The sequence below is a fragment of the Cutaneotrichosporon oleaginosum genome (genome assembly GCF_008065305.1).
Source record: "Cutaneotrichosporon oleaginosum strain ATCC 20508 chromosome Unknown ATCC20508_contig02, whole genome shotgun sequence".
NCBI lineage: Eukaryota > Fungi > Basidiomycota > Tremellomycetes > Trichosporonales > Trichosporonaceae > Cutaneotrichosporon > Cutaneotrichosporon oleaginosum.
The window spans coordinates 3,310,950-3,331,248 of NW_027072171.1; the positions used below are offsets into that span (position 1 = coordinate 3,310,950).

The 20,299-nt window shown below is 62.9% G+C and overlaps 8 protein-coding genes across 8 annotated transcripts; 4 read left to right on the top strand and 4 right to left on the bottom strand.

The window, feature by feature from the left end:
• Positions 1-338: 338 nt before the first annotated feature.
• COLE_02998 (uncharacterized protein) lies at positions 339-2,165 on the top strand (the record flags this gene model as incomplete). Its single annotated transcript, XM_018422953.2, has 5 exons — positions 339-1,022; positions 1,107-1,261; positions 1,305-1,426; positions 1,491-1,615; positions 1,659-2,165. 5 exons carry the CDS (start codon positions 339-341, stop codon positions 2,163-2,165), a joined length of 1,593 nt encoding a protein of 530 aa, XP_018279375.1.
• Positions 2,166-2,749: 584 nt separating this feature from the next.
• On the bottom strand, positions 2,750-3,232 carry COLE_02999 (uncharacterized protein; the record flags this gene model as incomplete). The annotated part of the gene is made up of 1 exon (XM_018422954.2): positions 2,750-3,232. The coding sequence occupies one exon, from the start codon at positions 3,230-3,232 to the stop codon at positions 2,750-2,752; it is 483 nt and encodes a 160-aa protein (XP_018279376.1).
• Positions 3,233-3,414: 182 nt separating this feature from the next.
• Positions 3,415-5,446, top strand: COLE_03000 (uncharacterized protein; the record flags this gene model as incomplete). The annotated part of the gene is made up of 3 exons (XM_018426620.2): positions 3,415-3,516; positions 3,551-3,691; positions 3,725-5,446. The coding sequence occupies 3 exons, from the start codon at positions 3,415-3,417 to the stop codon at positions 5,444-5,446; spliced, it is 1,965 nt and encodes a 654-aa protein (XP_018279377.1).
• Positions 5,447-5,575: 129 nt separating this feature from the next.
• COLE_03001 (uncharacterized protein) lies at positions 5,576-6,067 on the bottom strand (the record flags this gene model as incomplete). Its single annotated transcript, XM_065626256.1, has 3 exons — positions 5,576-5,770; positions 5,802-5,899; positions 5,932-6,067. 3 exons carry the CDS (start codon positions 6,065-6,067, stop codon positions 5,576-5,578), a joined length of 429 nt encoding a protein of 142 aa, XP_065482525.1.
• A 1,717-nt stretch (positions 6,068-7,784) lies between these two features.
• Positions 7,785-8,975, bottom strand: COLE_03002 (uncharacterized protein; the record flags this gene model as incomplete). The annotated part of the gene is made up of 1 exon (XM_018427365.2): positions 7,785-8,975. One exon carries the CDS (start codon positions 8,973-8,975, stop codon positions 7,785-7,787), a length of 1,191 nt encoding a protein of 396 aa, XP_018279379.1.
• A 1,790-nt stretch (positions 8,976-10,765) lies between these two features.
• On the top strand, positions 10,766-11,938 carry COLE_03003 (uncharacterized protein; the record flags this gene model as incomplete). The annotated part of the gene is made up of 1 exon (XM_018425332.1): positions 10,766-11,938. The coding sequence occupies one exon, from the start codon at positions 10,766-10,768 to the stop codon at positions 11,936-11,938; it is 1,173 nt and encodes a 390-aa protein (XP_018279380.1).
• Positions 11,939-13,258: 1,320 nt separating this feature from the next.
• COLE_03004 (uncharacterized protein) lies at positions 13,259-15,454 on the top strand (the record flags this gene model as incomplete). Its single annotated transcript, XM_018427366.2, has 1 exon — positions 13,259-15,454. The coding sequence occupies one exon, from the start codon at positions 13,259-13,261 to the stop codon at positions 15,452-15,454; it is 2,196 nt and encodes a 731-aa protein (XP_018279381.1).
• Positions 15,455-15,624: 170 nt separating this feature from the next.
• On the bottom strand, positions 15,625-18,058 carry COLE_03005 (uncharacterized protein; the record flags this gene model as incomplete). Its single annotated transcript, XM_018420805.2, has 3 exons — positions 15,625-17,364; positions 17,398-17,636; positions 17,668-18,058. The coding sequence occupies 3 exons, from the start codon at positions 18,056-18,058 to the stop codon at positions 15,625-15,627; spliced, it is 2,370 nt and encodes a 789-aa protein (XP_018279382.1).
• Between the last annotated feature and the right edge of the window lie 2,241 nt (positions 18,059-20,299).

Below are 20,299 nucleotides of genomic sequence, written 5' to 3' on the forward strand. Positions count from 1 at the left end.
AACTAGATAGAATTAGCAACCTTGCCTCGGCACCATCTCGCATCCCTTCCCTCCCCCCATCCTCGTCATCCCTCTCTTCATCCATCCTCCTCTCCTCGTCATCTCCCTCCCTCTCTCTGTCTCTCTCGCTCTCCTCTCCATCTCATCTCTTTCCAATCCTCCCCTCTTCACCTCCTCCTCCTCGCGCATCCCACTTACCCCCTCCCCCCTCCGTCCCCCCGTCCCCCTCCCCCTCTCACCCCCTACCATTGACGCAATCCTCCAGCAACGCGTCTCCTCTCCCCCCTCTTCCCCCTCTTCCTCCCCCCTCACCCCTCTACACCTCTCCCGCGGTAAACATGTCCGACCATCCTTTCGCCGCCGCGCGTCCGCGCCCCACCCTCAACCCTCTCAACCCCAGTCCGGGTGCCCCCAGCCCTCTCAGCGCCCCGCCGACGGCACGCGCCTCGTCAAGTCCCGCCTCCCCCTTTGGCGCCATAAAGTCCATCTCCCGCAAGAAACCCATCGGCCTAGACATTTCAAAGTCCATCCCCAAACCTTCCCGCACCGTCTCCACTGTTGTCTCGGGTCCGGACTCGGCCGCCAAAGACGGTGCTTCCGTGTCTTGGGTCCCCGAGGCCGACCGTCTCCGTGACGAGATCGCCCGTCTTCAGCTTTCCTCGCGCTCCAGCTGCTCATCCTACAATTCGGGGCCAGACTCTCCCACTTCCCTCTCTCCGCTCGCCACCGCCGAATCCGCCTCCGTCGACACTCCCACCCCTCCCAGACCTCCACGCCGCCAGCACACTGCCCCTGAACTGCAGACAACCTCCTCGGCGTCACTTCACGCGTCAACGTCCAGCTCTGGTAGGAAGAAGCATCACCACTCGAATGGCGAGCGCAAGCGAAGTAAGAGGAAGGAAGATGACGACAACCTCGTCAAGGAAGAGGACCTCACTGTACTGGCCGACCTGGGCGCAGGCAATGGTGGTACTGTGACCAAGGTGTGGAACAAGAAGCGAAACTGCGTCATGGCCAAGAAGGTAAGCAATGATGGGTTAGGCAGCGCGTTTGAGCTGCCACGTTTCGCCCAACTCGAACATCGACCCAGCGCTGACACCTCGCAGCTCATCCTCGTCGACGCCAAGCCCACAGTGCGCAAGCAGATCGTCCGCGAACTACACATCATGAACGATTGCGCGTCGCCATACATTGTCAGCTATTACGGATGCTTCCCCGTCGATGTGCATGTCGGCCTGGTCATGGAATTTATGGATGTAGGGTGAGTGCGATTGGTAGGCCATGGAGAGTGAAGCTGATTCCAGATCTCTCGACTACATCTACCGTCACACCGGTGCCATCGCTCTCGAAATTGTTGGCAAGGTCGCCGAGTCCGTCTTGAGAGGTCTTGTGTATCTTTACGATGTGCATCGCATCATTCACCGTGGTGAGTAGGGCGCGAGGCCACTGACAAGGAGGCGCACACGTTGCCAGCGCTGACATCACATCAGACATCAAGCCATCCAACATCCTTCTCAACTCGAAAGGTGAAATCAAGATCTGTGACTTTGGTGTGTCTGGCGAGCTCATCAATTCTATCGCCAACACATTTGTGGGCACCAGCACCTACATGAGCGTGAGTACTCAAACATTACGCGGGTTGAACCAGCTGACAGCAGCCGGAACGCATCAAGGGTGCGCCGTACACGATCAAGTCTGACGTATGGTCGTTGGGCATTTCGCTTGTCGAGCTGGCGCAAGGCCGCTTCCCGTTCGCTGATCCCCCCCAGTCGGGCGACGAAGAGGATGACCAGGCCACGCCCGTTGAGGAGCGCTTCGACCCAGAGGCGACGCTACCGGTCTCGTCGCGCAGACCAAACCTCTCGCCCAGACGCCACAGGAAGCGTGGCGTATCTCTTGGCGGCGGAGGCATGACAATGTCGATCCTTGACTTGCTTCAGCACATTGTTAACGAGCCTGCGCCACGCCTGATTGGGCGCGGAAATCAGACCTTTGCGGAGAGCGCTGTTCAGTTTGTTGACTGGTGTCTCGACAAGGACCCGGCCGCCCGCAAGAGCCCACAGGAGCTTCTTCAGTCCGAGTGGATCACTTCGTTGACAGTCACCCAAGCAGCCCTGCAGACATGGGCGCAGGGCGTCGCCGAGTCGCTCAAGAACGACAAGTAGACGTAACGATACCCCGGTCGCTGCCGCGCAGCCCCCCCCATGGATTCCCTCGTGTGCATACCGGTTAATTTCTCACCGCGCATTCTGCCTCAAACTCCCTCCCAGCTCCCATCCACATGCTCCATCCACTATTTCGCCGTCTGGCGCTTCACATTCACACGCCCTCGCGGCGCCCTGTACCCTGTCAATACACTGCATATGCACCGATACACGTCCGCGTCGATGTCTGCGAGTGTGCTAGACGACGGAGGTGCCTGACGGCCTGACGGCGCGAGGTCTGGCCATTGTTAGAATCGGGGGTTGGTGCTGATAAGGTTGGGTGCCGGTGCCTTGGCGCTGGTGCGTGGATAGGCAGCGGCGGGCAAGATAACCGTCAGTCGGCGCACAATGTGACGGAGACGGAAACTCCTGACGACAGCGAAAGTTCTGCGAGTACTATGGTCGAGTTGTGCATGTGCATCTGCTCCTCCGTCCCATGTGACACAAGCGCCACTCGTTGTGGCATCCATCCACCTAAAGTCCTACTGATCCATTCTCCGACTTGTACTCTCTGCCATCAGCCCTCTCCATCCTTCCACCTACAATCACGACCGCGACGCGAAGAGCTGCACATAATCCTCCCTCCTGAACATGACCGCGCAATCGCGCGCATTCGGATGTCCGGCCGTGACGTCCGCGCCGGCGTCAAAGAGCGCACGCACCACCCCCTCGTGGCCCTTGAACACGGCGCCCGCGATCGGCGCCTGCCCCTTGCCGTTCACGGCGTCGGGGTCCGCGCCGCGCGCGAGGAGGCCGCGCACGAGCTCCACGTGCCCGTGGTATGCGGCGAGCATGAGGAGTGTGTCGCCCGCGCTGTTCGTCAGGTTTGCGGGGATGCCCGCGTCGACGTAGGGCAGGAGGGAGGCGTCGCCGGCGCGCGCGAGGTCAAAGAGCTTGGCGGCGAGGTCGAGGGCTTCGGGGGGGAGGGCGGGGTGGGGGCCGGACGCGCCGTTGGCGTCGGCGTTGGCCGCGGGGGCAGCGGCGGATGCTGGGGCGGCGGCTGCAGGGGGCGTGGTCGACGGCGACATTGAGAGATGGAGTGGAGAGGATGAGAAGTAGCGAGAAGAAGGAAGGTGGAGGTGGGCAGATGACTCACGCGTCATCACCGCCGGCATCCCGTCGGCCGGACACGTGAGCCGCACGTGCATGCACTTCACCTCCACCGCGTTGAAATCACCTCGATGTCACAACAACACCCTCCCCCAACACAATGGCATCCGGCGACGCGCCGCAGGCCCAGCGCCTCTACCGCGCCGGCATGGAAGCATACGGGCGCAAAGCGTATGAAGAAGCGCTGAGCGCGTTCGACCGGGTGCGTCTCCGTGACACCACGGCATTGACGCCAGGCCATAGCCCTCGGCGACCGCAGCTGGAAGGTGCAGGACGCGAAAGCGGCCGCGATGAACAAGATGGGCGGCGCATGGCGGAACTCGGCGTTCGAACTCTCCTCCTCCCTCTGCAAAAAGTACGGCGACAAGAGCGCGCGCGTGAGTCTCGCGCCAAGTGACCACTAACCTCAGCCATGGTATCGCGTCGCGAGCATCCTGCTGGACCTGGACCTGCTGGACGCCGCCGAGCGGAGCATTACGCGCGGCCTGGCGCTCGCGGCGCCGGACGCGCGCCCGCCGCTGCAGGACTTGCGCGCGGCGGTGCGCCGCAAACGCGCGCTCGTTGCTGCACGGCGCGACGCGTGCGCCGTCCAAGCCGCGGCCGCCCGCAAAGCCGCCATGTGCTTCACCCACCTCCTCTCCCCCGACATTTTGTATCTCGTCGCGCGCTCCGGCGGCGCCGACGCGCCCCTCCGCCTCGCAGGCGTGTGTCGCGACTGGCGCGCCGCGATGCTGGCGCACACCTCGCTGTGGCGCGACTTGCGCCTCGCGCGGCGCCGCCCCGCCGCGAAAGCCGCGCTGTGGATGCAGCGCGCGGGCGGCCGGCTGCGCCGCGTGGAAATCACGCGCGCCGTGCCGGACGCGGACGCGGCCGCCGTCGCGGCCGAGCTGGCGCCCGCGCTCGCGCACGTCGAGAGCATCACGTTCGCCGACCTCTCCGACCCCGCCGCGGGCAAGTACGCTGCCGCGTGGCGCGGGCAGTGCCGCGCCCTCCGTGAGCTGCGTGTGCGCGCGCACACGATGGCGGCGCGTCTGTCGATGTTTACCCTCCTCCATCCCGACTGCGGGACGCTCGAGCGCGTCGAGATGACGGGTCCACACCCCGGCGCGCTGACTGCACACCCGTTCGGCATCGGCCCGCCGTTCCCGCTCGCGCCGGCGCACCTCGCGTCCCTCCGCCACCTCGTAATCGGGCAGGGGACGCTGACCGCGCAACAGCCGTGGGTGCTTGCGCTCGCGGCCGCCGCGCCGCGCCTCGAACACCTCGAAGTGCGCTGCACGACCCAGTGCACCCCCGCCGACGCAGACGCAGACGACCCGGACCCCCTCACGCTCGAGCACCTCACACACTTGGACGTGTGCGACCGCCTCGCCTTGCATCAGCCGGGCGAGACGCTCCTCACGCCCAACCTCGCCTCGTACTCCGCATGGAACTGGCACGCACGCTCGGCCCCCGGCCCCCCGTTGCCTGTGCTCGACGTCCTCCGCAGCCTCCCGCGCACACTCACGACGCTCGACATCGGGCGCTGCGCGCTCGACCAGGCCGCGCTCCTCGCCCTCCTCCCCGACTTTACGGCGCTCCGCTTCCTCAACCTCTCCTTCTGCGGCGTCGACAACACGCTCCTCGAAGCGCTCGTGACCGGCCTCCTGCCCACCCTCATGGCCCTAAGTCTCGCGGGACACGACAGCCTCTCCGCCGGCCCGCTCCGGCGGCTGGTCTTCTCCCGGCTCGGCATCGAGCCTGCGCCAGCGCGGCCCGCTGCGCGCCCCAAGTCGGCCTTTGCGCCAAAGCGCAGAGCTCCACAGCCCAAGCCCGAGCCCCAGGCCCAGCCCGAGCCGGCCCGGCCACGCACCCCCATCACCTGGATCTGCGTGGACCAGTGCAACGCCATGGCCGTCGACATCCTCGATGCGCTGCGTGCCCACGTGCCCTTCATCTCGAACCATAACGGCGCGCTCGTTGAGGACCGCGTGCGCGGCCGCGGCGCGTACGCTTGGGACGTGGGCGGCGCGGACGCTGAGGCGGGCGACTGCGCGCCCGCCGGGTGCCATCTGCGCAAGCGTCGGCGCGACGACGGCTCATGGTATGTGCACCACGACAGCACGTGCAAGGCCGCGCGGGCAGAACGGTAGACAGTAGGCGGTAGCATGCATTACATAGAAAGGGCGGGCACGGCGAGGAGCACGACGCCGAGCCCGACGCCGAGCCCGAGGAGAGGGCTGGGACGGAGACGCCCCGCGCCAGAGAGCGTGTTGCTGCCGTCAGCGCACCCGATCGTTCACGCACCGGTAGTACTCGCCGCCCGGGGAGTCCATGTACCACTCGGGCAGGGTGATGGAGACGTTGCGCACACCGGCGCGCGCACACCACGCGTGCGCGTACTCGACGGCGTACGCGACGTCGGGCGCAGACTTGCACACCATGGGCAGGCACGCGCCGATGAGCTCGGCCCAGCGCTGGGTGAGCTCAGCCCGTTGTCCGACACACCTTCTCTTGGCAGTTGCGCGTGATGAAGACGGCGCTGTTGATGCCGAGGTTCTTGAGGATGAGGACTTGCGTCGCGGCGCCGTGGCACGAGCGGAGACAGGCTGGGTCAGCGCACGAGACGGGGACGTACAGGACGCATGGTCGACGAGGTCGAGCCCGAACTGCTCGGACGCGCGCATCGGCGCCTGCGGCGGCTGCGGCGGCGCGGCGACGGCGAGCGTGAGCGCCAGGGTGACGGCGAACGCGAGGGAGGCGAAGATGCGCATGGAGGCGGTGGGGAGTCAAGATGGTTAGACAAACGAGTGAGTGCGTGGTGAGTGGCCGTCAGTCATGGGGATCATGGGGAATAAAGGCTGCATGGTAAGAGCAGCAAAGGCACAATAGGAATGTTGTGTGCGAGGCGGAGTGGCGTTGTGGACTGTGCGGATCTGTGTATGTCTGTGTCAGTAGGCACTGTGGCGGGTGGCGGGTGGCGGTCGCCATGCTTCTGATCTTCGGCGCCAAAAGCCAAAGGCAGGGGAAGAGGATGGCCATACACTCCCTGGTTTTCGATGGTGTTTACTTTCCTCCACTCGGACGACAGACGATCAGGCGTGAGCAAACAGAAAAAAAGGGATGGGTGGACGGAGCAACAGGCGGCGTTGATGATATCGCTTGAGATGAGAGAAAGGGCAAAAAGAGATATGTTGGCACACGCCATGACGCTTGTGTGGATTGAACACACGACCGAACGAATTGGGCTGCAAGAGCTTCACTCGCTCGCTCTCCCACTGAGCTAAAGCGTCTTGAAAATATCTCTTCTCAGGGTCAGTAATGTTCCACACTCGTGTCCCTCTCACGATTTTGGGACCGCCATGGGCTTCGCATCGCTGTTGCTGTGGCATTCTGCGGCGCTGCGGCATGCGGCAGCAACACTCCGGAAATCAAGGGGAGACTCCGTAGACAGCGACTCCCACCACCCCGGTCGACCCACCTGGCGCCCCCACGGACCACGTCACGGATCTCCTGATCGCCCACTCCGCCCCACCCCACACCCCCGGCTCCCACCTCCGTCCCTGCTGCTTGGAGAGTGGGCAAGTCCAAGGGCTAGCTGAGCCTTGGCGAGTCCTGTCCGTCCTAGCCCGCGGACACTTAATCGGGGTGCGCAGGGCCTAACCTGCCGGCGGGCTCCACTCCCCCGGTTGCGGGCTGCGGCGGGGTGAAGGCGCCGGATCGCCATGCCCCGTCAGCCCACTCCTCTTGTAGTGTAACCTCCGCCAACCCGTCATCGCTGATGTGTAGCAGAGGTCTGATCTCATCTGATCTCAATCATGACGTGTGCTCCAAGATACTGACATGAAGCGCTCGTCGGACTCATCATCGGCGTACCCTCCAGCCATCGGCTGAGAACTGCCCACCTCCAACGCCTAGCCTACAGTGCGCATCGCTCATGCCCCACCGCTATCTCACCGCCGCAGTCCGTCGGTATCTCCGGCCCGGTTCGGGTACACCAAGTGCGATAGGACGACACATCCGCCAATCTTCCCCTGCTGCCCCTTACTGCCCTGTCGCCGCACCCCTCCGTTTGATGGCCCTGCTCAGGGGTGATAAGCCGTCGATTGCGGTGACGCCGCAGAGGCATGTCACCGGAATATACAACTGGTGTTTGCGTGCGCAGGCTGTCCGATGGAGACGGACAGTGTTCCCGGTGCAGTCATGTTGGCACAATTGGCACGTATGGGGCTGTGTCTTGTTCCAATGTTGGAATGGCTGTGGCATTCCAGACTTTCCCGGCGCAGTTGCAGCGCCTAAGACGGCCGCACATTAGTCTTCCAGATCACCCGCAGCCCAGCTCAGTTCCGTCTATCCTCTATGCATTGGTGTCCGGCACCGCTATACTAGAGCTACAATGTTGGGCGGGTGGCCGCCCGATGCGTTGAATGTGGTGTGTGCGGGGAAAATGCGAGAAATGGAGCCGTAAATGTACACAGGAGCCGAGGGGGTTTACAACCCCTTGACGAGCTCAGCGGGGGGCAGGCCCTCGAACGAGATCTTGAAGACCTTCTCAAAGAGCGGGTACCGGTCGGCGCACCCGCGCGCCGTGAGGAAGCGGTTAACCTCCTCGGCGGTGGCGGTGCCCTGGAGCTTCTGCCCGTTGAGCAGGCGGCGCTCAATCTCCTCAAACGAGTGGCCGGACTTTACGAACTCCTCGGCACACTTGCGGTTGCGGCCGCCGTAGCACGTCGTGATGAGGTCGGCGATGCCCGCCGACTCGTTGGAGAACGTGCCAGGCTGCACGCCGTCGAAGAACTCGAGCGTAAAGTTGGTCATCTCCTGCAGACCGATGCGGAGGATGGCAGCCTTGGTGTTGCCGCCGAGGCGGAGGCCGTCGACCATGCCGGCCGCGAGGGCGACGACGTTCTTCAGCGCACCGGAGAGTGAGACGCCGTTGACGTCCTCGACCGTGTTGACGCGGAAGGAGGGAGCGTCGAAGACGGCGTGCCAAATCTTGGCGTCCTCCGCGGAGGGGCAGCCAATGGTGGTCTCGCAGAACTGGCCCTGGGCAACCTCGAGCGCAATGTTAGCGCCCGAAAGAGCCGAGCACGGGGTCCCGAGCTCCTTCTCGATGAGGGACGCGAAGGTCGAGATGTTGGTGCCCTCAACCTCAACACCCTTGATCGCCGACACGCAGCGTGCCCCGGGAGTGATGGTGCCAGGAACGCGCTGGAGCTCGGAGATGACGGTGTGGAGGAACTGGTGAGGAGTCACCATGATGATGACGGTCGCGTCCTTGACGACGTCGGTAAGCTTGGGAGTCGCCACAAGGTTCTCAGGAAGAGGGACATCCGGAAGATAGCGCTGGTTCATGTGCGTCTTGTTGATGACGTCGGTGAGCTTCTTGCCGTTGACCTGCCTCTCGCGAACCCAGAGGCGGACCTCGGAGTGGAAGCGCGAGGGGTGGCGGAGAGCGTTCTCAGCGGCAATCTTGGCGAGAGCCGTACCCCACGAGCCCGAGCCAATGACTGCGATCTTGTGCTTGCCAGAGGGCAGTGGGGAGGCCGGAAAGCTAATGGGCGAAGAGGGACGCTCTGGGGTGGTAGCACCCGAAGCCATATTGAGCTGGGAGAAGCCCAGAACAGGGTGGAGATCCGGCGACGAGGGCGCGGTCGACACACGCGAGGTGGCGGAAGACATGATTGCTGGGTTTGTGGTGTTTGTGGTGTGTGTGTGGTAAAGAGTGTATTTGCCGCCTGGGCTATTTTCGGGTGGCAAGTGTGGATGTGCGTAGAGGGGGGAGTGAGCGGGGAATGAGGATAGCTGCGCTCGCTGAGGCAGTCTTTTATCTATGTGGAGGGAGTGGTGGCGATGGCAGAGATGATGAGACAGCGCGCGCCCCGGTTCTTATGAATCAAACACTGCGCACCATTGAGGGCGGCAGAATACGAGCGATTGTGGACGCATCCCTCACTCAGCCTTTCGGGAGGGGTGGCGGCAAGGTCCGGCGGCGGAGCGGGGAGGAGGTGGAGAGGTGGAGAAGTGGAGAGAGGGTGGAGATGCAATGGACTATCGGAGTGGTGCAGGAGCCGCGGGCGAACGCGATCCTCGAGGCTAAGCGTGCTCTTGGAAGGGTTGTCGACGAGGCAACTGGTGACCTCTGCTGTGCGCCGTGGAGATTGGAGGCGATGAGGCAGGATGAGGTAGGATCTGCTGAGATGAGATGATGTATGCGGCCGACGTGATGCGCGCAAGGATTGCCGGCGGCAGGTGACATTCAGGGATAGACATGTGTCTGCCCTGGATCTGGTGATGGCGATTCCCACTTGTCGCAACCCCCAAAATATTCCACGTAGCTCTTCAAGACACTGGAACGCTGTGATACGGCGCAAGATCGAGGCACCAGAAATGTAAAACGCGCCAAGCGACACGTACGGCACGTAGGACGCGACGTCGACCGGCCACCGGTGACTGTGATTACAATTCTGGACGAATAGACACGTGCACAAACAGCATCCGAGCGGGCTTATCAGTTCAGGGATTGTCCGACACAGAGAGACGTGGCTGTTGAATTTACGTCATTTTGGTGGAATTTCTAGCCACTCCTTGGCCATTTCGCCTGTCTCAATCGCAATCAAAATTATATTCTCTGATAATCTGTTGCAACCCAAGATCCGCCGTAGTTTCCACCATAAACCACGCATTATCCCATCAGCTGGGATCAATTGACACGTTGTGACGAAAGTGGCGTGTAGACGGGCACTCCCATCAGCAGCTTCCCTGCTCTCGGATCATCTTGATCAGCCACCCACTCCACTAACTCCACATCGCTCCACCCGCACCACCCAAGCCAAGTTATCTGCCCACCATACCACCTCATTGCAGTCCACCGTTTGCATCAGCACATCCAGGGTAGGCCTCGTTTCCTTTTACCTGGTATCACCGCATCAATCTCCCCCTTGGCGTGCCTGCTCTCACGTGCACAGCTAATGCCGTCGGACGTACCCCGTCCCCCCCTCCCCTCCACTGCTCGGGCCGAAACAGGGGTCATGTCGACCGCACTCGTCCGTGGCATTTCGGGGGACTCGTCATACCCCCTCGATCTTTCCATCCTCTCACACATCAGCCATCAGCTCCAAGAGATCAACGATCCGCGGGCGTACAACGCAGTCGCCTCTTCTGTCACCCGAGGAGTTGCACCGGACCTCCCGATCTCGGGGTCCGACCTCCGCCTCGCATGTTTGGTGGGGCATGGGAGCTTGGAGCTTGCGAGTTGGAGCGCAGGTCTGCCCGGCAGCTGAGTGCCGCACTTCCGGATCAACAGCAGATATAACACCAGCCTCGTTGGCCAACTTATCTCCATCATCTCCATTCGCCACCCCCTCTCCTCTTCAACTCCAAAAAAACACAGCTGAGCTGTTGTCACACCAAATCTTTACACTACTCTAGATCTACCCCACCGCTCCTTACCACAACCCCACCCACCAACCATGTCTGTCTTTACCAAGGAGGCCTTCCAGATGTCGGCTATGCCGACTCCCATCAACTCGGCGCCCGCCTCGGTCGCCCCCTCGCGTCGTGGCTCGTTCGCCGGCTCTGGCGCCGACACTCCCGTTGACTCGCACATCGTTGAGATCAACGTCGAGTCCGTCCTCTTCGACATGGACGGCACTCTGATCAACTCGTCGCCTGCCGTTGTCAAGGCCTGGGAGCTCTTCGCAGAGAAGTACCCCCTCGACCTCGAGGAGATCCTCCGCTCGGCCCACGGTATGCGCACCATCGACGTCCTTCGCAAGTGGTGCAAGGTCACCGACGAGCACATTGAGGCTGAGGTCGTCCGCTTCGAGACCGCCATCCTCGAAAATGCCGAGGAGATCGGCCGCCAGACTGGCAAGAGCGGCATCGAGGTTCTTCCCGGTGTCCAGAAGCTCCTCGCCGACCTGAGCGAGCACAAGCACCTGCGCGACGGCGAGCTCAAGTGGGCCATCTGCACTTCCTCCACCCACTTCTACGCCGGACAGGCCATCCCCATCGCCGGCCTCGAGACGCCCAAGATCTTCGTCACTGCCGACTCGGTGCAGCGCGGCAAGCCCTTCCCCGATCCCTACCTTCTCGGCGCCAAGGGTTGCAACGCCTCGCCCTTCGAGTCCCTCGTCGTCGAGGACGCCCCAACCGGTATCCGCTCGGGCAAGGCTGCGGGCTGCCGCGTCCTCGCAACCTGCACGTCGCACACGGCCGAGGAGCTCGAGAAGGAGCGCCCCGACTTCCTCGTCGAGGACCTCTCAAAGGTCCAGGTCGCGTGGGACGACGAGACCAAGACGTTCAAGATGGTGATCGAGCAGCCTGTCGGCCGCGTCGACCCCCGCCCAACGCCCGACTCGACGCCGCTCGTCACCCCCGCCGTGTCCCGCGCCCAGTCCTTCTCGGGCGACCGCCAGCGCATGGCCGCCGCCTTGGCCCCCACCGGCGAACTCACCGGCAACGACTCGGTCGTCGGGTCACCCGCCACCTCGCGCCCATCTTCTCCAGGGATTCCCACTGAGAAGACCGGCGCCGAGCGCCGCACATCCACGGGCGCTGCTGCTCACGTCACTCTTGAGGCGTTCAAGCGCGCCCTCGCTGGTAACGCCACCAAGGTGCGCGAGCTCGCTGCCGAGGAATAAGCCCCAGTTGTATATATAGACCTCATCATTAGATTGCATAGACATCATTCACACACAATGCAGGCATTGGCATAGGACGTGTTTGCAGGTTGGAACTACTTCGCCTCTCGGCGAGCGGCTCGCGAAAATACGTTCTTCTAGAACGTTGTCTTCGCCGCCCAACCTCCGGTCAGGTCCCGTCTTGTGAATCGCAATGTGTCTTGAGTGGGTGATTGTCGACACACGATTTGGGTAGCCTACCAATTCTTCATCTCCTCTAATTTCTTCCGTGGAGCTTCTGTAGCCGACATCTTCTTCACAATGGCCTTCTATTGCAAGCACTGTGATGGCCTACGCAACGGTGCTCCCTCAAGTGTCGCTCCGAACTGGCTGACGACATATCTCGCTCGGCTTTTATGCATGCTCTGGCGAGGCTGCCGCCACTGGATTTTACTGACTGAACTTACGCACTGTCACTGTCGCGTGCCCCCGTTCGCACTGCATGGAGCTCCAAGCACGCCGTGGGGCCGCACCATCTCGCACCGGCGGCGCAAGGGGAGAGAAAAGCCGCCCTGAAGTTGGCTGATCTCTTCACTTGTACAAACATTCCAAGAAACCATGAACTGCTCGGAGTACCTCATGGACTGCTCGGAGTACCTACTTCCGGTTCCTTGACTCAACCGCGATCGTTGTTGGGCTCGAGTGATCTAATGTTTGGCACCGAACGGCCCTCTCGCCGGCTAGACACTGGATGGAAAGGGCGGTTCAAGCCACCACTCCACAGTGTAACCAAGGCCCCGTGTTCGATGAGTGACTGGTCCGCTACCCCTCATGCCTTCTGCTTGGACATTACCAAATGCAACGCGAATCGTTGCATCAAAAGAGTAATTGGGGACCTTTATCGTCATTCCACTGAGGCGACTCCCACCCCCGACGCCCGCCTCATCCCTAACCCCGTCGAGAATCGAACGCGCGACCTTCGTCTCCAAAATCCAAATCTTGATCACAACGCGCTACCGCCACACCCGTGATCGGACTGGCACGTTTCAGCGAATCGCCACCCGATCTACAGTCTAATCAATTATCTAATTATACATCACCCCCACTTACACTCAATCTCGGCGCACTTTGCATCAACCTGATCCACAACATGTACACTACTCTCAAGGTCACATCTCTCCGGACCCGCGCTACCTTTTCTGTCCTTCTCGACCTCCCATCCTCCGTATTTCGTTCCCCATCGTCCGCTCCCCTGTCACTCCTGGCCACTATCTCCTTCACACCTCAACATCATCCTTCCGCCGTGTAACCAGCTTACGCAGTTTCCTCTACGTTGGTCCCATGTCCGCTGAGGTGGGCGGCCGTGGAGGCGCCCCAACACGAGGTGGTGCAGGAAGGGGGCGAGGCGGCCCTCCACCATTAGGTAGTGGGACTGACCGCCCCGAGAGCTTGGCACGAGGAGGCGGTCGCGGAGGTGGACGCGGAGGTGGACGCGGAGGAACCAGCCCCTCAAGCGGGCGAGGTGGCACGGGGCGAGGCGGGGGAGGCGGCCGCGGGAGTGGCAGCGGGCGCGGAGGGTATCGCGGAGCACCAAGGCCTCGGAAGCGGTTCGTGGACGATGGTCTGCCACCCACGGTCGGTTCAATCGATAAGGGTCCGCGCAAGATGTCGCGCGAGCAGCGACAGAACTCTGAGTACATACAGAACACGACTTGGTCTAAGCCACCGCCGCCGCCGTCAAGCGGCAACGCTCAGCCACTGGGACCTCGCAAGGGCAAGTGGTCTATGGCGCCGTCTCAAACCGGCTTTGAGAATGCTCAGGCGTCGTCCTCACGAGACACGCTCCATGCCCCCGGACCTTCGCGACCGCATGCGTCCCTCCCACAGCGGCCTACAGGCCCTAATGTTTATCCTCGTGAGGCATCGCCCGCCGCCTCTCAAGCAGGCGCGCATATGGCTAGCCAGGATGCCCCTCACGCTGGCACTGGCACTCGCAATCCCGCCCCACCCGTCGCCTCCTCGTCTAACACCCGTGCTACCGCAGATACGAGGGATCGACCCGTCTCTGCATCCGGGAGCGCAGTCCCATTACGCAGTGTAGCGGAACGGGAGAGGTCGACTGGCCCTAAGCACGCGCTCGGGAAAGTAGACGCTATCCCCGTGACAGTAGCACGAAATACTGCACCCGCGACAGCGAAGCAGCTCGCAGAACCACTTATTTCCACTGAGCCACCAGCTGAACCCCCGAAGCCACGGTTCAATCCTCGCAACTACAACGCGAGGCCTAATCAGCCGAAGCGACCCACGCCGCCGCCGCCGCCGCCTCCAAGCCCTCCTCCACCCGCAAAGCCACAGTTGCCACGCTCACCACCTGCGGCTTCGCGGCCATCTGCAGCGCCGGCGCCATCGCTCCCTTCTGTCCCGGCTCCTCGTCAGCCCGTCGCGCCTGCAGCTCCCCAGACCGTTCAGGCCCCTACACGCTCTGCACCCTCGTGGTCTGTGCGGCCGCCATCACCAGTCCCGGTAGCGATGCCCGTACCAGAGGAGAAGCCTATGGAGGACGAGATTGATTCGGAGGAGGACATCAAGATGGAGCGTGAGGTCCTCCCCCGAGTCAGTTCTCCTCCGCCTGCTCCCGTCGCCCCCGCCGCTCCCGCTCCACCAGCCATGTCCGGCGTTGCCGCTTTCTTTATCAAAGACACTCCGAAGGAATGCTGGCGATACCCGCTGGAATCGAAAGTCGCCGCTCGCAAAGCCTTCCAAATCACAGCGAGGAAACAGCTGCAGCGAGAAGGCAAGAGGGCGACGCGGTACCGGTGGCGGGACGACGGGCTGGCGATCGACTGGGTGCGCGTTGCGCCTGTCGCGCGGCGCGCATCGTACGACGACGAGGAGATTCAGGTGCTCGAGAACCCGCCGCCCGCTCCAATACCAACTTTCGTGCTCGAGGACTCTCCTGAGCCCGAGCCGCGGCCGCCGCCGTCGTCGAGTTCCACCGGCGAGGGCAAACGCTGGTCGCCGTACTCACCGCCTGTGGCCAAGCGCTTGAGGGTGTACGAGCCGCCCGAGTGGCAGTCCACTGCCGGCGGCTGGCTCGACGGGGGCGACCATGGCAAGCTCGTATCCTCTTCCCCTGCAGCCTCCAACTCGGCGCTGCCGGAGGCACGCTACGTGACCGCGGATCCGTATGCGCACCATGCGGGCAGTGCTCCACCTGGGGCGCGACAGCCAGACTTGGCGCGGCAGCCCGGGAGCTCGGTGCCGCCTGATCGGCAACCGGGAAGTTCGGTGCCGCCTGATCGGCAGCCTGGAAGCTCGGTGCCGCCTGATAGGCATCCCGGAGGATCAGTCCCGCCCGATCGCCGGCAGCCAGGGAGTTCAGTGCCTCCCGAGGCGACACGGGCAAGGAGCTCTGTGCCGCCGGACGCTCTGCTCGAGATCCGTGCGCAGATGCAAGCATTGGAGGAGGAGATGGGCGCGCGCATGAGGGCGTTGCAGGAGCAGATGTTGGCGGCGATGCAGCAGGATCCAGAGTAACCCGCAGGGTTGGAGTAAGGTTGTACACCAATGCATATGTAAGCATGCTACAAGATCTTGCCTGGTACTCGTTTGCAAGTATGGCTTAGCACGTAATATTCACATTCATCTCCCGCCACCAATTCTCATGCTGTTATACAGTGCATAGTCTATGAAGCCCCGGTACCAGTCTACTTGCTCTTGTGCTTGCGCTTCTTCTCAACGGCGGCAAACACGTCGTCGATCTCGTCGCGCTCGCGCTTCTTCTCCTTGCGCTTTTTCCTTTCCTCACTCTCTTCCTGGGGCTGTGGGGCTGGGGGCGGCACCTCGTCCTTCTGGTGGGCGAAGTGGTGCCTCACACCCAGCACGCTTTCGCGCCACTCATCCGGCCGCCGCTGGAGGAGATGCAGGTCGAGCTTGCGCGCGAAGAAGCGCCCGTACTGGCTATTCCCGAGGGCGGTCGCATGCGGAATGAGCGACTTGGCGATCTTCTCACGCATAAACCCGTCCGCGGTGGCCCACACCGTGTCCGCGACGCGCGACCCCAACCGGTCCTGCGCGAGCACCTCGTACTGCCCCATAAGCGCGAGCATGAGCTTGCGGCGGTACTTGGCCTGCACGGCGGGTGCGGTGAGGACCCTGTCTAGAAGGTGCGAGGCGATGGGGGACGACGCGTACGCGAGCAGCGTGTCGGCCGACTGGGAGAGGAGGCTGTCGAGCGTGGCCGTCGACGGCAGGGCGACGAGGGCCTGCAGTACCAAGCAGCCGGGGAGGGAGGGGTCGAGCTTGCCGCCGCGCCGCTCGCGGCGGTTCTCCCATGCCGAGCGGCGCGCCTTGGCCGCCGCGAGCGCTTCCGCGTCCTCGTCCTTCTCGATGTCCTCCGAGTCCGAGTCGGGTGCGTCCTCGCCTGCGAGCAGCGCGACATATACTGGTCTGGTCTTCATCGCCAGCATGCACGGCACGAGCATGGCAGTTTCCGACCCGAGGTCCAGGGCGCTGATCACGAGGCCCTCGACGGCCGGGATGGTGTCGGGAAGCGAGGCGGCGCGGCGGGCGAGCGCCAGCAGCGCCGCCGTGCGGCCAGTCTTTACGAGGCCGCGCCCACCCGAACTGCCTTGGATCTCTGAGATGGCCTCCTGCATGCCCGCGGCGTCCAGGCGCCCGATGCCCGCCGCCACAGCATAGTTTGCGTACGGGTGCGCGGCGAGCTTGCCGAGCTTCCCGGTGAAGTATGTCTTCCAGATAGCCTTGAAAACGCGCTTCGGCGCCAGCGTCAGCAGGGCTTCCAGCAGGCGTGTGCCCGTTTGGCTGACGACCTGCGCGGAGAGGTAAGGCTGGGGCTTGATCTTCTCCTTCTTGCCGTCCTTGTCCTTCTTGGCTTCCTTTTTGCGCTCGACGGCGCCCACTAGTCCCTCAGTGAGAATATCGAAGAGCGAGCCCTCGGCCACCGCGCCATCCTCGACCTCGCAGTGCAGGAGGAGCTGCACAGCGGGACCGCCCACCGCGCTCACGCCCATGCCCTGCCACTCGACCGGGGCGATCCGCTCCATGAGCCCCTCACGGATTTCCCGGCGCAGCGCAACTACCGGCTCGGGAACGGCACGCTTCTCAGCAGTCGCAGGCTCGTCGCCCAGGATGCTCTTGCCCTGCACGCCCTGCCCCTTACGCCACTTCCCGGAGCGCTTGGAGCGGACAAGATCGGCACCGCCCTCGCGCGCGTCAAGAGATGGCAGTGCGCGGTCCGGCGTCAACACGAGCAAGAGCAGGCGGACGTTTGGCGATGCGTGCGCCTGCGTCAACAGCGCGGGAAGCGTCGGCTGTAGGCACCGGACGACGGTGGCGGTGAGCTCGGCCATGGTAGGGAGAACACCCTCAACGGTGTCCCTCTCCTTCTGTTGCTTGATATGTTGTGGGGGGTAGATGTTACGCGCCTGTTGTCAATCGTCGTACTGTTGCCAACTCACCTCGCGGTCCAGTGTGCCCGCGGCAAGCGTGAGCCACGTCTGCGCAACGTGGCTCCCGAAGCGATGCCGAATGAGCGTCTCCCAGTTCTCCCCAACTGCGTCTCCAACAACTCGCCGCCCCCAGTCGTTGAGGGATGGCAGAAGGCGCTCGAACACGACCGCGACGTCGGGATCGGTCGAGACTTGCAGCTCGTGCCCTCGCAATTCAGACAGCACCGACGTTAGGAACAGCTGGCGATCTGCGTCAGCCATATCAGGAATATAACTCACCTTCTCGCTCCTCTCCCACGCTCCCCACGCCCTCCCAATCCTTGATCTGATCCTCAACATTGCGGAAGTACGCCTTGACATCGGGGTCAAGCACGCCGAATGGGAACTCGGAGTCGTGTCGCGGTCCACGCGTCCAGTCCGCCACGCCCTCTTCTTCTCCGGCTGGCTCGCCCTCGGCTTCCCCTTCAGGCCGGGGTGGAGGCGCTGGTCGCTGGCCAGTTTTGAGGAACTGAAGACGAGAAGGGTGAATGCCGCCATGCGCCGCCTCCTGCGCTGGCTCGGCAGCAGGAACTGGAGCAGCGAAGGTCGGCACTGAAGCAGTCACCGGAGCAGACTCCTGCTCTGTCTTGGGCTTGCGCTTGCCGCGCTTGCGGATCTGTTCCTTCGGCATGGCTGGATGTGATGTTGTCAAGTCGTGAGAGTGGAGGTTTCGAAATTCTGGTCTGCCCGAGTGGAGGAGTCACGTGAGCATTGCCAGGCACCCTTAATACACCGTGGTGGAAACACTAATACCTGTGCCTGGATTAAGCTATTTGGGCTGACTGGGTCGATTTTGCCTGTCGCGCTCGACCCTCCTCCTCCTCCACTCCAACCTCCTTCTCAACTCATTACCATCAATCGCTTCCCCCCCTTATCTCGGCGCCCTCAATGCCGGTGCCCGCAAAAGGCAATAAAAGGAAGCGCTCTGTGTCGCCTGTCGCGGGCGATGCGCCGGCCGCGCCGGCGACGCCATCCGCGTCAACTTCGAAACGGTCGCGCATGAATGACGGCACGGCGCAGGACGCGGGCGCAAAGGTCGAGGTGGTGTATCAGCTTGTCGGCACTGACAAGACGCACAAGCGCACACTCGGTGAGTTGGTGGTGAGCTCGTGGCTTGTCGCAAGTGCGCGATGTCGTGAGCGACCGCGTCCTTGGTGGGGTGGCAGCGTATGCCTCACACCAGTCAGCCACTAGCGGCACCGAACTGCCTGCCATGGCGTTGTTTTGCCCGCCCCCCCCCTCCCCCTTCTTTGCCTCCAACAGTTGTGTTGCAGCGAGTGTCGCTGTAATGATCACACCGCTCCTTCGACCGTCCGCCTCTCCCCATCTGTGACCATGCTTACTCGCAGCAGATCCGTCACTGGACGATGCGGTGCTCGGCGTTGCGCGCGGTCTCGGTGTCCCATTTCTTGGCCTGCGCTTCATGCACGTCCGCACACCGGGTGTTGAGACAGATGTTTGGGACGGTGAGTCGCGCGCACGGACATCCTGACCCAAGACTTTGATTTTCGCACCATCCGCGAGCGTGCCGTTGCGCAGGGCTCTACTTCCGAGATCATTCGCGTGTATTCTGACGCGTGGGGGCAGACACCCGCGCCATCGCGTGCGGCATCGTTCAGTCCACTTACGGCGGTGAGGCATGACCCACGCGCCACTGAGTCAGCGCCAGCTACTGTCGCGCAGTCCAGATCCGAAAATGTGCCTTCTCCTCGATCCGCTCTCCGGTCCTCAGATGACGGGACACCCCGGCCACAGAAGCGCGTGGTGCTCTCAGTTCCCTCCGACACGCCGCCAGCTACTCCCTCACCTGTCCTCTCAGCCAGGGCCCGCCGACGCAACAAGAAGCGATCTTCCCAGGGCGCCACCACTTCGCCGACTCAGCCCGCGAGCCTCTCACGAATTGAGACTCTCGCGGCGAAGCACAAACCTGCGCGTCCCAGTCCGCTTGGTCAATCACCTGCGAGTTCGCCGCAGAGCATCGCCGTGGGTAACGGCAAGGATAAGGCTCCCACCCAACTGAAGTCGAAGCGCGTCAAGCCGAACCCGCCGCCTGCTCGTTTTCCCCCTGTGGTTGGCACCCTCCCGCCATCAGTAATCTCTGATGAAGAAGGGGAACCATCTGTGTCAACATCGACCTCCTCGCCTGAGGACTACATGACGAGTTTGCTCAAGCGCTCCCGTCAAGACCTAGAGGAGAAGGCCAGATTGGCAGCGCAATCGAAGAGATCGTCTGAGACGGAATCTGCCCACGACTCCGCTCAGCCGTCATCGTCACAGGTCCCTACTGAGCCGACAGCTCCTGCTCCTGCTCCGATACAAGCGACTGCTGCAACGCCATCGGACCCAGCCCAGCCCTCTCCATCTCCATCCACCTCACAACTCATTGATGAGCCGGTGGTTGGAACAGCTTCGAAGCCGTTGACCAATGTGCTGGTCGCACCTGGGCAGCCGAAAGCGCCAGCCAGGCGAGGGCCCAAGCCCAAGAGCAAGGCTGCTGGATCAGGGCAAGTCCTTCCAGTCCCAGCATCGCCACCTCCCCCGCCTCCTCAACAGCTCTCCACTGAACCTGCTGCCGAGCCGTCCGCTGGACCCGCAGCTGGACCCGCCTCTGAGCCCGCTGCCGCATCCGTCGTGCACGACGAGAGATCGAAGAAGGTTGTCGACCTCGCACCTGAGCCAGTGGCTGGACAGCCTGCTGGTGAGCCACATGCGCAGCCCACTGCACCCGTTGAGCCTCCAAAACGGAAAGTAGGGAGACCGAAGAAGATTGTCGGCCCCGCACCTGCGCCCCTGGCTGAGCCAGCCGTCGAACCTGCGGCTGAACCCGACCTCCAGCCAGGCGCTCCAGCTGTGCTCCCGAAGCGCAAATTGG